Source organism: Pleurodeles waltl, chromosome 6 (genome assembly GCF_031143425.1).
Source record: "Pleurodeles waltl isolate 20211129_DDA chromosome 6, aPleWal1.hap1.20221129, whole genome shotgun sequence".
Classification (NCBI taxonomy): domain Eukaryota; kingdom Metazoa; phylum Chordata; class Amphibia; order Caudata; family Salamandridae; genus Pleurodeles; species Pleurodeles waltl.
This window is the reverse complement of record NC_090445.1, coordinates 111,382,978-111,398,802: the sequence shown is the minus strand read 5'-3', so window position 1 is coordinate 111,398,802 and position 15,825 is coordinate 111,382,978. Positions and strand designations below refer to the sequence as shown.

Sequence of the window (15,825 nt, the reverse complement as noted above, 5' to 3'; positions counted from 1 at the left end):
GAACCGGAAGCGAGGGAGCAAAAGGTGTACTAACTTCCGAGCGGAACAGCGCAACAGCGCCATCCAGGCTCAAGCGGTGCACATCACAGTGTCAACGCCCTGAGGGACTGCCGAGGACACGAGCAAACCATCCGGCCACACCGCATCGCTCTCAGCCGCAAGATGTGGCAAATACCGAATCGGACGCAGCCAACAATATGCAAAATACACCTGAGCGCAATAATAGTAAAGCTCCAGATCCGGGGCAGCTAGGCCCCCCAACTCAAATGGTAGCGTCAGCTTCTCCCAGGCAATACAAGGCTGTCCGCCCGCCCAAACTAATCGGATCAGAGCAGAACGAACACGCCTCAGAAAGCTCACCGGAAGTAGAAGAGGGAGGTTCACAAACAGATACAGAAATTTAGGTAGTACCACCATTTTCACAATAGCAATACACCCAATCAGCGAGAGCGGAAGCGAGCGCCATGCCTCAACCTTCTCCTCCAACCACGAAATAGCCTTACCATAATTGGCCAGCCAGAGAGCCTCCACATCACAACTCAACCAAACTCCTAGAAAACAAACCGGTCCGTTCCCCCACTCAATAGGATACCGAGAAGGGAAATCCACCACACCCGTAGACAGAGGCAGCAGCACTGATTTAGACCAGTTGATCACAATCCCAGAAAAAGTGCCAAAACGCACTCTCTCATCCAACAAAACGTCTAAATTTTTACGCGGGTCACAAACGTACAACGCAATATCATCAGCATACATAGATATCAGAATAGCCGCTGCCGGAATGGCAGACCCCTATCATTATGGTGCTGTCTCAGCCATGCGGCAAGGGGCTCCGTAGCCACAGCAAAAAGTAACGGGGACAAAGGGCACCCCTGACGAGTCCCTCGGGCGACCAGAAAAGGGTCTGAAATATTCCCGTTTAAACGCAGTCTGGCAGTAGGGGACGAATACAGCAATCTAATCAATTTCACAAAGCGAGCACGGAGTTCCACACTAGCGAGCAGCGCAAACATATACTCCCATGCCAAAGAATCAAAAGCCTTAGTGGCATCCAAAAACACCGCTGCCGCATTCTCGTCATCCTTCATCGAGCCCGCGACCGCAAAAAACGTACGCAAATTGTCTGATGTGGATCTTCCAGGCACAAACCCAGACTGATCCGGTAGCACCGGCTTCGGAAGCAGCAGCTGCAACCGCGCCGCAATCATTTTAGCCAAGGTTTTATTGTCGATGTTGATCATAGAAAGCGGGCGATACGAATCACAACAGCAAGGATCCTTACCCGGCTTTAGGATTGTGACAATCAGGGCCTCACGGAGTGAGGCAGGAAGAATCCCAGCTTCCATTGACTCCGCATATACCTCCAGGAGGTAAGGAGCAAGAATATCAGAGTACTCCTTGTAAAACGCAGGGGTCAAGCCATCTAGTCCAGGAGACTTATCGCTAGGCAGACTGTGAATCGCCGCAACGACCTCCTCCACCGAGAATGGGGCATCGAAATAAGAACGATGGGCGTCATCAAACCATAACAACGCAATCACAGAGAAGTAAGTCTGTGGAGCAGCAGCGTCCAGCCCTGTCGGCTCCGCATATAAATTCACAGAAAATTGTGTAAAGACCAGCATAACGCCACACGTCCCAGCCACACGTTCACCCCCAGCACTGTCAATCTCAGTAACATAATTGTTAGCCCATGGCCTACGCAGCATGCCCGCCAGTGTACGTCCGGCCCTCTCCCCCTCACCATAGCGGCGCACCTTAGCATACCGCCCCAAAAAGCAAATCTCTCTAAGAGAGGCCTCCTCATACAAGGACACAGCACTCCACAGCTCCACCAGCGCATTGCCAGACTAGCCCACCACCAATTGCTTCTACAGCTCCGCTATCTTCCCCTCCAGATCTGCAAACTCCCGGCGCAGCGCCTTCAGCACACCATGCTGCTTCGAGAGGCACACACCACGGATAACCACCTTGAAGGCCTCCCACAAAGTGCAGGCTGAACTCACAGAGCCGCCATTGTCAGCAAAAAAAAAAAAAAAGAACTATGGCCTTGCGGACCTCCTCACGAAACACAATGTCCCGGAGCGCCCCATGAGGCAGCCGCCACAAAAACATGCGCTCCAGCCCACAGGGCACCTCCAGCACTAACTGAACCGGCGAGTGATCCGCTAAAGTGTGAGGTAGGGGATCCACGGATTGCATCCAGAGCTCCACGTCCCTTGTACCCAACCAGCGATCAATGCGGGACCAGCTACTATGAGTATAGTTAACACACGTACCCTCTCTAGCGGCTCCATGCCTCGCCCTCCACAGATCCACCAGAGCGCCCTCCTTCATCACCGACGTCAGAGCCCTCGCCGCCGCAACGTGCTGCACCCTAGCTAAACTTTCACGATCCATCGTCGGATCCAGAATCACGTTAAAATCACCACCCTAGATCACCGCCCCATTACCCAGCAACTCCACCAGGCGCCACAACTCGCGAAAAAACTCAGGGTCATCAGTGTTAGGACCATAGACGGAGACAAGCCTACAAGCTCTGTCCAACAACGTATCACTCAGTATGACATATCTGCCATTAGGATCAGCAATAATCTTCTGAGTGCGCCACTGCAACCCTTTACGCAGCAATATTGCCACACCACGGGCATAGCATGAAAACACCGAACAGTGATTTTCACCGACCCAACCGGCCCTCAGCCTGCCTGTTCTGCTTTCCCACTTAACTTCTATTGGAGCTTACAGAACCTCTCTGGAATGCACTTCTGAGTTCAAAGACATTTATTGTTGTTAATTCTCCCCCACCCACAAGTTCCTGAGAGACGAAATTAGTAGATTTCAAGCACACGTTTAATATCACAGTACTTCTCAGTTGCAATGTACACAGCAAATATATAACATAACTGCAAAGCAAAGCACAAAAGTCAAATTCATCACCTTATGGGCAAGGCGGTAGGGCCTAACTCAGCTTCATCTTTCTGGGGTCTGCAAGTTGATGACTCCGGTCAACTGCGAGAAAGAGATTATCTACCCAAACGGGAGACTGCCAACTGACGTCTAGCTCCAGCCTGAAGTCAAGCAGATTCGAATCTAACTCACTGTAGTCCAGAGTCATCCTTAAAAGCAAACTCAGTGTGAGATCTGAACAACCTTGGAGAGTGGCCAGTTCTCCTGAGCAGTTCCACTCTCAGGCTGGATTGCGAGGTAAACACAAAATCTACGTGCTCTGATCAGCTAAGGTCTGGTGTGAAGAAAACAGCTTGGTTCATCTTGGGGAAAAACACAGCTTGGAAAAACACAGACATCTGTAATGTCTCAACTGCAATGTCTAACCCCATGTTAAAGCCAATAGGCAGCTAACCTAAATATCAAATGTAATGTCTAATGTCATGTCAAAGCCAATAGGCAGCTAACCTAAATATCAAATGTAATGTCTAATATCATGTCAAAGCCAATAGGCAGCTAAGCTGCTAATGTCATGTCAAAGCCAATAGGCAGCTAACCTAAATATCAAATGTAATGTCTAATATCATGTCAAAGCCAATAGGCAGCTAAACTGAAAACAGATTGTAATGGCTAACTCCATGTTAAAGCCAATAGGCAGCTAAACTGAACAAAACATATAATGTGCTACTGGTGAACATTGAGCAACTAGTATGCGCAGTGGTGAAACACAAAGTCATTGGTCAAACACAATTAATAGCATCACACTGCCCTGCGTAGAAGTTACCAAATGTGTCTCCTGTAACATACAGAAATCAATTTCATGGCGTTTAACATACGCAGACATAAGGCGCGCCTTTTGCCCATCATTCAGCCCACGCATATTCCAAGCTAAACAACGCACAGTTGTCATATTTCTCATTCCTATCTCAGCCTCCCCGCAAGCAAAAGGCACCTCCACCGAACCCCAACCTGCCAGCCAGAAGCAAACGAACAAACAGAAAGAAAAATAAAGAAGAAGGTGGAAAAGGCAAAGCAGAACATAGAAAACCCCGGCCACCTCCCACACAGACCCCCCCAATTGGGCCATAGCAGATGCCCACCCCCCAAAAACAACCAACAACCCATTCATAACAAGTAAGCTTGAATCAGGACTCATCCAGAGAGCGAAGGCCAGGCCATCCATTCCACCATCCAATCAGGACTAGGGGAGACGGGCAAAGGGCTGAACAGCAAAACTGGTACAGCAGAGCAACCCCAGGCAAAGAAGTACAACATATATACCTCGAGCAACCCCCGGTAAGCCGCCCTAGTCCCAGCACGCCACCAATCAGTCATTATCACTCAAGGTGGCATGCTCAGAACCGGAACCATCCGAGCCCGAAACCTCCAACCGCTTAGGCACCGTTTTCGTGAATTTGTCCGCCTGCTTCGGGTCAGTAAAAAACAGCAGCTTCCCCTCATGCTGCCCCTTCAGTTTGGCGGGGTACAGCAGAGTGATCGGCAAAAAAGCACGCCGCGCCACCTGCACACCAGGGGTATAGTCCGGGAAGAAGTTGAGTTCAGAGTTCTTGTAGATCACTGGTCTCCGCTCCCTGTCTCGATAGTTCAGCAGGCAGGCGATTATGGGACGCAGCGGGGTGCCAGGCGGGGGCAGAGGTCCCAAGGATCTATGGGCCCTCTCAACCACCACCAGCCGGGATAGTTCTCCAGCAAAGAGGTCAGATAACATGCCCTCCACAAATTCCTCCATGCGACCCATGTCTGTAGTCTCCGGCAACCCAATTATGCGAATATTGTTTCGGCGCGACTGCGCTTCCAAGTCTTCATTCTTATTCCGTATAGCCTCCAGGACTTGCTCCATTTATAGAAGATGTTCTCTATCGCCGTGGCGGTGATCCTCCAGATCCGATGTCCGCGACTCCAATAACTCAAAACTGGAGTCATGATCATCCACCCGGGCCTTAATCCGGTCCCGCTGCTCAGCCACATGATCAAGCTTTGCATCAATGCCCGCAAGGCTGTTCTTGAGATCCAGAAACATAGCCTTCACCGAGGCATCCGGGCTCCCCTCCTCGGCTTTGTTACCACCAGATGGAGAGGCAGAAGATTCACCTCTCTTCTTTCCACCCTCAAAGGTGAGCCTAGCCTGTCTCTGCTCAGCCTTGCCCATGGTCCGCAACCGCTGGCACCAACCAGCTCGGCCACAAGCAGTAAAAAAAAACAAAAAACAAAGCAGTCAGCCTAGGAGATCTTCGCACCCAAGGGCCACCCCGCAAACTCCAGGGGTCCTCTCAGCACAGTCCAGGCAAGGAAGGTGCGGGCCCCCAGCCCACCACTTAGGCACACCCAGCAGGCCGGCCTAGGAACCTCCAGTCGCGTCCTGCAGTCACCGCAGGGGCCTTCGCATACGACCAACGATGAGACACCTCCAAGTTCAGCCCAAACCTCAGGGACCCCAGCCTGGACCCGAGCCCGGCAGCGCCTGTCCACTCACCACAGGCACACTAGCGTTAACAAAGGCGAGGCCAGGAAGGGCCTCACCACTCCAGCAGGCAGGCTATCTCCTCTGGCCCGACCTGGCCGGCGAAGTCCCCCAGGCCACCAGGGCCGAGTGCCAGCCCAACAGAGCGTGCCACGCAGCAATCACCCCGCGCAGGCCACCCCCAGGCACCCAGCCACCCAAGAGGCAGCCGGCAGACAGGCTCCCGTGTCACCACTGCATCTGGGGCCAAGCAGATGTCTCCGGTCCGGGTCTGCACTTCAGGTGCCCATCCCACCAGGAGTCAGGCCTCAACTCTCCCGGGCAGCCGGCCCCCGGCAGGCGCGCCGGCTCGCACATACGGCGCTGCAGCACCCCAGCACCGTTCAGGCTGCGGTCCGATCTGACCGCCGAAGGCCTCGGCATCTGTGGCCCAAATGCTCCCCGCCAGACGCTCCTGCTCCCAGGTAGCCACAATGCCCCCCCCCCGGGCCACCAACAAGGGCGTGCGCCAGGAGGGGACATGATTGCGGCACCACAGGCCACGCCACGTGGCCAGACCCCGCTCTCTCCTGAGCCGGGGAAAAACACTGCGTCCAGCCATCACCGGGGCCTGCCTCAAGAACAGAAAGCAGCACCAGGGGCTCCGGAGGACCGCAGCGCAAATCTAGCACCCAGTCAGTCACTCCGCAGGAGAAATAAACGTAGAAAGGCCCTAAGCCCGGCAGAGCCTCACACAGTGACTGCCATCTTGCCGGCAGGCCAGGCCACGCCCCCAGCTGCGCAAAAAATCTTGATATGTAATTTTAAAATTAAGACATGCCTCAAAATATTCTTAAGACTCAATATGCCGTCCCTCCTTCTAATCAGAATTCTATTCTCAGATACATGTATGAATGTATACAAAATTAAGAAGGCGCATAGTTGTGCAAATATGCTGGTTTTCTGATCATTCCTGAAGACTCCGGAACTTGTGGTGTAGCATCTGCGTAGGAAGCCACTCCATCCAACACTTTATGCTTACTCCGCACTCCTTTCTGTAGTGCAAGATAAATACCAAGCCTGTCACACACTAATACTGTGTAACATACAACCTGTCCTTACTCCAAACTTTGCCATCTCCTTATGACCCAACCATTTGCAACACCTCAAAATGAGAATGGTGACAACATGGTACTAACATGGAGTGTTGTCTTCACGGCTTATAGCATGTCTCTGAAAACTTTCATTCACCTAATATACTCACTACACCAAGCTCCAAATAGTCCTTGATTATCAGATGCAAATATTCCTATGACCCCTATGATGACAACACGAAGTTGGTATGTCTAATTCTTGCTCTTTCAAACTATGTCACACTTTCTTCAGGATATCCACCTCTAATTAAAAATGTCCATCACAAATTCCATGACATTCATGGTCTAAACAATGTCTACAAATCTCACTTCAAGCCTTTTTGATACAGTGAAGATTTTTGGCAGCCTGGCCTGGACAAAACAGTTATGCACAATGTAAAGGGCTGTGTTATTTGTGTGTGCTTAAGAACAAGTTGCAGATTACTACTCCCTAGTCAATAAAACTTGTGATGCCATGGAATAAGCTTGCCCTCAATATTTCCAGCCTGTGAGAGGTTTCAGGAGTCATTCCCCAAAAATCGTTAATGGGAATTAGATAAAAGCATTATATTTAGAGTTTGGAGGACAGTGCACTTCACCAAAAAAAGAGGAGGATGTCAATTTCGCCATATTATAAGTGCATTATGCTTAATGAAACTTTAAATAAGGCAGATGGGATAACCACATTTTGACAGGGCATCATGTTCATCAAACACTAAGTAAGGCCCTTAATCAACTAGCAGCATAGCATATTAGGGCATGCCTTCCAAAACAGAGGAAGGAAATATCAAAGGCACGCTTATTCTGTGGGAACACAGGCTCTTCCATAGGTTTGGTTGACAAGGGAGAACTACATGTAGCATCCTGTAACTAGTGCATTACAGCTTTGTCTAGCCCAAGTTTACAAAACTCTCCACTTACTTTTCTCTTCATTGTCCATATAACAATATGCCCCATTTGGGACACCCAAAGTACTTTCTCTTGTGTATGTACTGAAGCAAGCAACAGGCCCATTCGTTTCACCAACACATTATCACGAGTTCCCTTGCAACATGACCATAAGGCATGAAATCTTGTCCTAACCCCTTAGCTACAGGTCAACCTTTCACAATGTATTCTCTATTCATGCACAAAGCCCATCTTCATACAGCATCTTTCCCCCATACACTTCCAATAAAACACCCTAAAACAGGAATATGATGTTGCTCACAATATATGCCTAAATAACATCATTCTTTACTTCCACGACTCCTTCAGATAAGGGCATACATGCCCACCTATACATTGTGCAGTGGTGCACACCCTGCCACAATGCAAGTGCACCCTATTCTATTACTACCGCTCATCCAACATATGCGATGTAAACATTTTCGTCTTGTCTAACACATCTCTGCTACAGTATTACAATCCATAACGAGCAGCCGCCATCATGATAATACTCTTATCTCTTGTGTCAAACAATTTTAGAAGTTGGGTCCTTATAAGGTCTTCCTTGAGTTGCTTAAATTTCAACATGCAGTCCTCTGTAAGCATATATTTACCATTCTTATTCAATTTGGGTAAAACGTGTTGACTTACAAGCAAAGGGTGGTACGGATTTGGCATAGTACTGCAACAACCCAAAGAAAGAACTAAAGTAGTCCTTATTCGTTTTCGGGATAGCTTATTTGATTGCTCCCAGTAACTTCTTTTTAGTTTCCACACACCTCTTGGAGACATGGTGGCCTAAATAATCTACGCTTTTTCAGAGTCATGACACACTCCTCCCATCATACTTTTTAACATGGATCTTAATATAACCATGGGTAAACGCTATACAACTGCCTTGATTTTGAACAAGATGCTTATTACTCTTTGAAATACGATAGACAAAGATAAATTCACCTTATGTTACTAGGTGACTTCATGTCATAAGGATACAACATACTGTGTGAACTTTATTTAATATCATTACGCATTCTGGTAGTTACAGATGTTATTCCTATCAAGGAGACCAAATGAACTAAACTGTCAGTATACAACCATTAGTAAACAGAAAGCCTGGGGCTGAAGAAGTGTATTCTCTGTGTCGCTGTATTGTCATTTGACCATTAGTCTCCCTCACTCCCAACGCTCTGCTCAGGCCCTCCTCAAGGACATTGTGTCCTACTTGCCAGGCTAGCCATTTCCCACAGGGCCAGTGTCACGCAAACGTATGCCCATCAGAGCCCAGGATGTTAGAAGCTACTTCTTCGCAAGATACACAAACTCCTTCCCCAGGTCACAAATAGCTTAATCCGCATCGTCATGCGTGAGACCTTCAGCCAGTCATGTTTCTTAACAGCACTTTGCAATACTAGCAGGTCCATTCTTTCAATGATATACAGAACTCATAACCACAAAACGTTGTCGGCTACAAAAACTAGTATTTAACAAAGCCAATGCAACTGATGTCGTTAAGTCATTTGAGATGACAGCTACTTAGGCGCACTGGATCACGCATGGCTCTTAAGTGTCCAATTCTCATATAAAAGGCGTTCATTCTGGGACCTGGGCCTTGTTGACAGCTAGATAATCAGAACTAAAAATCTCAGAATACAAAGAGAAAAACAAAGTTGGCTAGCCTACTCACATAGGAATCTTTGAAACTTCAGAGATCTAGTCACACACAAGTCTTTCCATCTCAAGAAAGATTCGCAACCTTACCTCCTCCCAACATCAACTACAAATAAAAATGAGTTGCCCCACTCCTGTATCACAAAGCCCACCCGCTGAAAAAAAAAACCGATCAGATCAAGTAAGTCCCTAGATTTGAGGACTACTTGGTCAACCCGATCGCACCTAACATCAGCCCAGCCAACCGCCATAACCCCTCCTTCTCACCAAGTCCCCACCGCCCATGGCTCCAGCAGTTTAGCCCTCCGATAGTTAATACTCCAGTAATGGAAGCACTTCCGGAAAGTACGTAATCACGGCGCGCATCGCCTTCTCTGAATACGAAGGAGGCGCCCATAGGTGCAGCTCCCAAAACGAGCCCAAAAGGCTTACAAAAGAAGCCAAAGGTATGAAACGACGAGAACTGGTTACAAAAAAACTTTGACGTTTAGTAGCTGTGTAGCTTTTGTTTTTTACAGCTGTCAGGTTATTGAGTTTAATGCTCATGTGTGACATATCTATGCTTAAAACGATGCTGACTGTGATGACTGCAAGCTTCATACTTTATCGCAATCAGTTGACCAAGAAATCGTGTGCCACGCCAAGATCTCCGATCCTAATTTGTGGGCTCAATTAAGAGATCATAGCCCTACGTCCATACATGCCAACATTTTAGAAGGGGAAAGTGGGAAATAAAAAAAAAAGAATCGGGAGAATGTATTCCCCCCCATTGACGTCTATTGGGCAGAGGGAATTTCAGCCAGGAGACACATAAGATAACAAAACTAGTGTTTTGTGTTAAAAAGGGTGTGTCCTCAGTACAGGAGTCAGGTGTATAATTTAGATATGGCACAACTGACTCCCGCCCCCTTGGCTACTTGGTGTTGACTTGCATGAGATGACAGCCCCCATTGCAGTATGTGTAGTGTCTTAACCAGCCAGGGTACCCGCCAATGACTAGGCCACACGCAGAGCTGTAAATCATAAGTCTTTATTCCTCTGGGTGTGCCTGTGAACTCCAACATTCTATATATACCAAGCTTTCATTACATTACATTCTACCGATTACTTCACACAGATACAAAGTCTGCTGGGAGCCAGAAAGGTTCCATTCTAAATCATACAAGACACTACGGTGGTCATTCTGACCCCGGCGGTAAAATGCACTTACCGCCGGTCAGAAGACCGCCATAACACCGCCGCGGCCGCGGAAACCCGCCACGGTCATTCTGACCCGCAGAAGGCAAACCTCCGAAAATCCGACAGCCACAACCGACCGCCAGACCAGCGGTCGGCGGAAAGGTGGAGGTGACAAAACCTCCACCGCCACGCCAACAGAAATACGCCCATGCCATTACGACCCACGAATCCACGCGGCGGTCATTCAAACGCGGTATTCCATTGGCGGGACACACCGCCGCGGTCAGAATACACACAAACGAACAAAACTCAGCCACATTGGACGATTTGAATCCCACACGCCTGATACACATACACACACCACTCCCACACACACAATACAATATAAAACACACACCCACATCACCCACAAACCCCTACGCCAAAAAATTCTGAAAGAAGGCCAGAGCGAGACACCAGCATCCACAAACTAGCAGCCACAGCCACTCAACACCATCACCCACACACTATCCACACACAAAACAACACACACCACCACACTCAACACACTTAACTACACATACTCCACCCCACACATCATACACACCACCCCATGGCACCCCAAAGACAACCCCGCTTCACAGACGAAGAACTCAGGGTCATGGTGGAGGAAATCGTTCGGGTAGAGCCCCAGCTGTTCGGCACACAGATACAATACACCAGCATTGCCCGGAGGACGGAGCTATGGCAGAGGATTGTCGACAGGGTCAACGCTGTGGGACAGCACCCCAGAAATCGGGAAGACATCAGGAAGCGATGGAACGACCTACGGGGGAAGGTGCGTTCCATGGTATCCAGGCACAACATCGCCGTGCAGAAGACTGGCGGAGGACCCCCACCTCAACCCCCACAATTCACATCATGGGAGGAGGAAGTCTTGAACATCCTGCATCCTGACGGCCTCGCAGGAGTCGGCGGAGGAATGGATACTGGTAAGTTGAAGCTTCACTACTGCTTCCCCCCCACCTGCATGCCAAATCATACCCCAACCCTCACCCCCATCCTCGAACCCCACCTTCACCCCCACCCCCACCACCATCCTCACCCCCACCACCATCCTCACCCCCACCCCCAGCACACCTATTCCCCGCCAATGTCTCACCATCACAACCCACACATCCCAAAACCTAGGCCTGCATGCGTCCACTAAGCATGGACACCCATCACCAAAGCATGCCCAATGCATATACACATCCCCCCCACAAGCCACCCTCACCAAAGCCCCCACACACGAATGCCAGCACTTGGGGACACGAGAACCCATAGATACACCCATATGCCACACATTGAAACTATAACCATACCTCTATACCCCTGCAGGACCCGACCGTCAACACACCGCGGCGGAGGGGCCAGAATTCTCCACACCCCCCACCCAAGAGGCCGTCAGCGATGACAGCAGCTCTGTCGACCTGGACACCGATGACCAGCCCGGACCATCGGGGACCTCTGGACAGTCGGTTCCCCTCACACAGGCCCAGGCCACTACAGACCCAAACCCCTCTGGGAACACCAGCACAGCTCCCACCCAGCGGGCCCATGCCTCTGTCTCCAGGGCGCGTCAATCTGCGGTGTGTCTACCACTACAGGGCACCCAGGATAACCCACCACCCCAACAACAACAGGGACCTGGGGGCAGTGGTAGTGGGCACACCGGCCAGGGGGCAGAGGCCCAGGGAAACAGGGCAACTCGGAGGGCAGCTGTGCGACAGGGGGGGGACGGGCCCAGGGAACCCACTCTCCACGAGGTCCTCACCACCATCATGGGAGCATACAACCGCTCCCAGGAGACGATGGCGACGGTACTGGCCCGGTTCCAGGAGATCCAGGTACTGCAGGAGGAACACTATCGGGGGTACAGGGAGGACATCAGAGCCCTCAACACCACCCTGGTTACCATGGTAGGGCTGCTGCAGGACCTCGTCAACACCAGGGCGGACACTCAACAACACCCAAGGGCCCCTGCCACTAGCCTGGACCAAGAACAGCCAACCACCTCCGCCGGCGCTAGTGGACAGGAGGCCCCCGCACAGCAGCAGCCCACCAGACCCCCACCTCCTGCAGGAGAAGAACCACCCCGCAAGAGGGCCCTGAGATCTCGCAAGAAGACAGAGTAGGATGTCAAGACCCCCGCCAGCAATGGATACCACCTGATGTCATCCCACTGTCCCACATTGTCACCCTGTCCATCCTTGAACTGCCCATGCTCCATCTCTCCACAGGCCTCTGGACAATGCACCTGTGTGACTGTTACTCTGGACTCTGCCATGGACATTCCTTTACCATAGCCCCCACCCACTTGAAACCACCCATCCCATTTTGAGCACTTAAATAAACACCTATTTTGCACAAAACTATCTGGAGTCTGGCTGTGATTTCAATATATTGTAATTGACATGACAGTGCAAATATGTCCTTGTACATGGTGAAGTCAACAAACAGCTGCCACAAAGCTGTAGTCCATGGGGAAACGAAGCACAGGACTCGTAGTGGGGACCCCAGATCTGAAATAGGGAGGGAAAAGCCACAACTCAGTCATCATACACTGGGGCAAATAGACAGGCAGCAGAGATGCAGGAGAGTAGTTCACATTTACTAAATTATCTTTGAAATGTTACCTGTGTCCTATTGGAAGTACTGTTCAATGATTCTGTCCCTGTTGTCTGTTTCAGCCCCGTCGTCTTCCTCCTCGTCACTCTCCTCAGGTTCCACAGCTGCCACAACACCACCGTCTCGACCATCCTCCTGCAGGAAAGGCACCTGGTGGCGCAAAGCCAGGTTGTGAAGCATGCAGCAGGCCACGATGATGTGACACACCTTCTTAGGTGAGTACATTAGGGATCCACCTGTCATATGCAGGCACCGAAACCTGGCCTTTAGGAGGCCAAAGGTGCGTTCGATCACCCTCCTAGTACGCCCATGGGCCTCATTGTACCGTTCCTCTGCCCTGGTCCGGGGATTCCTTACTGGGGTCAGTAGCCACGACAGGTTGGGGTACCCAGAGTCCCCCACTAGCCATACACGGTGTCTCTGTAGCTGTTCCATCACGTAAGGGATGCTGCTATTCCTTAGGATGTAGGCGTCATGCACTGACCCTGGGAATTTGGCATTTACATGCGAGATGTACTGGTCAGCCAAACACACCACCTGGATGTTCATTGAATGGTAACTTTTTCTGTTCCTGTACACCTGCTCCCTGTCTCTTGGGGGAACCAAAGCCACATGGGTCCCATCAATGGCACCAATGACGTTGGGAATATGTCCAAGGGCGTAGAAATCACCCTTCACTGTAGCCAATTCGCCCACCTCAGGGAAAATGATGTAGCTCCTCACGGATTTCATCAGGGCAGACAACACTCTGGATAACACCTTCGAAAACATGGGCTGAGACATCCCAGAAGCAATTCCCACTGTTGTCTGAAATGACCCACTTGCCAAGAAATGGAGTACTGACATGACCTGCACCAGAGGGGGAATCCCTGTGGGTTGGCGGATGGGGGACATCAGGTCGGGCTCCAGCTGGGCACACAGTTCATGGATAGTGGCACGGTTAAGACGGTAGGTCAGGATAATGTGGCGTTCTTCCATTGTCGACAGGTCCACCAGCGGTCGGTACACGGGAGGATTCATCCGTCTCCTCGCCCAACCCAGCGGACGGTGCCTAGGAAGGACAACATGGAGCACACAGTCAAGCAACCCACAGGTACGTACTCACAGCTAGCACAGTAAACGATTCTCTATGCAGTGAATGGCGTGTCTGAGTGGCTATGCAAGGCCTAGGCCTGTGTGACGCAGTTGAAATTGAGCCATGTGGGCCCTGGAAATGGCGGCTGCCTGACCTGTGAAGTGTGACAATGGGATGTGAGGTCAATGCGCTGGCGTGGCACACCGCGGCGGGCGGCGGGCGAAGACCGCGGCGCGAAGCCGCATTGGTTAACATTGAAGCCTATGGGTTTCAGGAGCCAATGGCGAAGGGCGCCGGCGGTGGCGGGACGCACCACCGCGGTACGCACCGCCGCGGACGTGACCGCCATTTTCTATCTACTTATCCACTTGCGACTTGAACTTTCACAGGAGAGGACCTATACTGCAAGTGTTGCTGTGACCTCGGTCTGGAAGGGACAATGGCTGCTGCGCCTGGGGAAAGGGCCCCTGCCTTCACTGGAGAGGAGTTGGAGAAACTTGTGGATGGGGTCCTCCCCCAGTATGCGCTACTCTACGGTCCTCCAGACCAACAAGTGAGTTTAATTCAATCTGGATTTGGGGCCACTGGCTGGCTTGGGGGCCTGGCGGGGGGCCTGGCGGGGATGGGGGGCATGTTGGGCCTGGCGGGGGGCCTGGCGGGGATGGGGGGCATGTTGGGCCTGGCGGGGGGCATGGCGGGGGGCCTGGCGGGGATGGGGGGCATGTTGGGCCTGGCGGGGGGCCTGGCGGGGGGCATGGCGGGGATGGGGGGCATGTTGGGCCTGGCGGGGGGCATGGCGGGGGGCCTGGCGGGGATGGGGGGCATGTTGGGCCTGGCGGGGGGCATGGCGGGGGGCCTGGCGGGGATGGGGGGCGTTGGGCCACTGGCAAGGAAAATGCTGACAAACTTGAACGTGGTATTTCTCCCTCCCTGTACGTGTCACATAGGTCCGCGCCCATGAGAAGATCGGGATTTGGCGTGCCATCGCCAAGGAAGTCCGGACCCTGGGGGTCCACCATCGACGGGGCACCCACTGCCGCAAGAGGTGGGAGGACATCCGCCGCGGGACCAAGAAGACCGCCGAGTCTCTGCTGGGGATGGCCTCCCAACGTAGGCGGGGTGCCTGCCGTCAACTGAGCCCCCTGATGTTCCGGATCCTGGCAGTGGCCTACCCTGATTTGGATGGGCGCGTGAGGGCAGCACAGCAGACACAAGGGGGTGAGTACAAGCATTATCTACTCTGTTGTCGCGCAGTGGAGGTGTCTGGGTGGGGGAGGAGGGCTGGGGGTCCCCCTAGGCCAGGGCGATATCTGTAGGCTGGGCACCCCCGTAAGCCCCTGTGTCCCCAGCCACCACCCTCAGTAGTTTGTCAGTACAGCCATCCCTGGGCCGTGTCATCCATGGGTGCAGTTGTCAACTCTTGGCGTGTAGGGCATGTTCCACGGAATGCGTAGCGGACCACAAGTGCGCAACTTAGTGCAGGGGGCATCTGTGTCTGTCATGTCCGCTAACTGTACCGGAGATCCATGTACTCAATATCCCTTTATTTCTCTCTCCCCCCCCCTTTTTGTTTGTCTTTCTGTGCTTGTGTGCATCAGCATCATCAGGCGGAGGAGAAGTGGCATCGGGGCAGGAGGGAGCTGCATCTCACATGGCCCAGGAGGGCCATGCCACAGAGTCAGACTGGACCAGTGAGACGGAGGGCGAGGGGAGCTCCACGACGGGGACGACTGGACCCTGCAGCGACACGGACACGTCCTCGGAAGGGGGCTCCCTTGCGGGGGTGG

At 51.9% G+C, this 15,825-nt stretch overlaps 1 protein-coding gene across 1 annotated transcript in view; it reads right to left on the bottom strand.

The window, feature by feature from the left end:
- The window catches only part of CWC25 (CWC25 spliceosome associated protein homolog), an 86,842-nt gene extending 77,336 nt beyond the window's left edge, over window positions 1-9,506 (bottom strand). The window contains exon 1 of the mRNA XM_069237478.1: window positions 9,403-9,506. Coding sequence (XP_069093579.1) covers window positions 9,403-9,420 — 18 coding nt within the window. The 5' untranslated portion in view covers window positions 9,421-9,506. The remainder of the gene's footprint in view (window positions 1-9,402) is intronic.
- Between the last annotated feature and the right edge of the window lie 6,319 nt (window positions 9,507-15,825).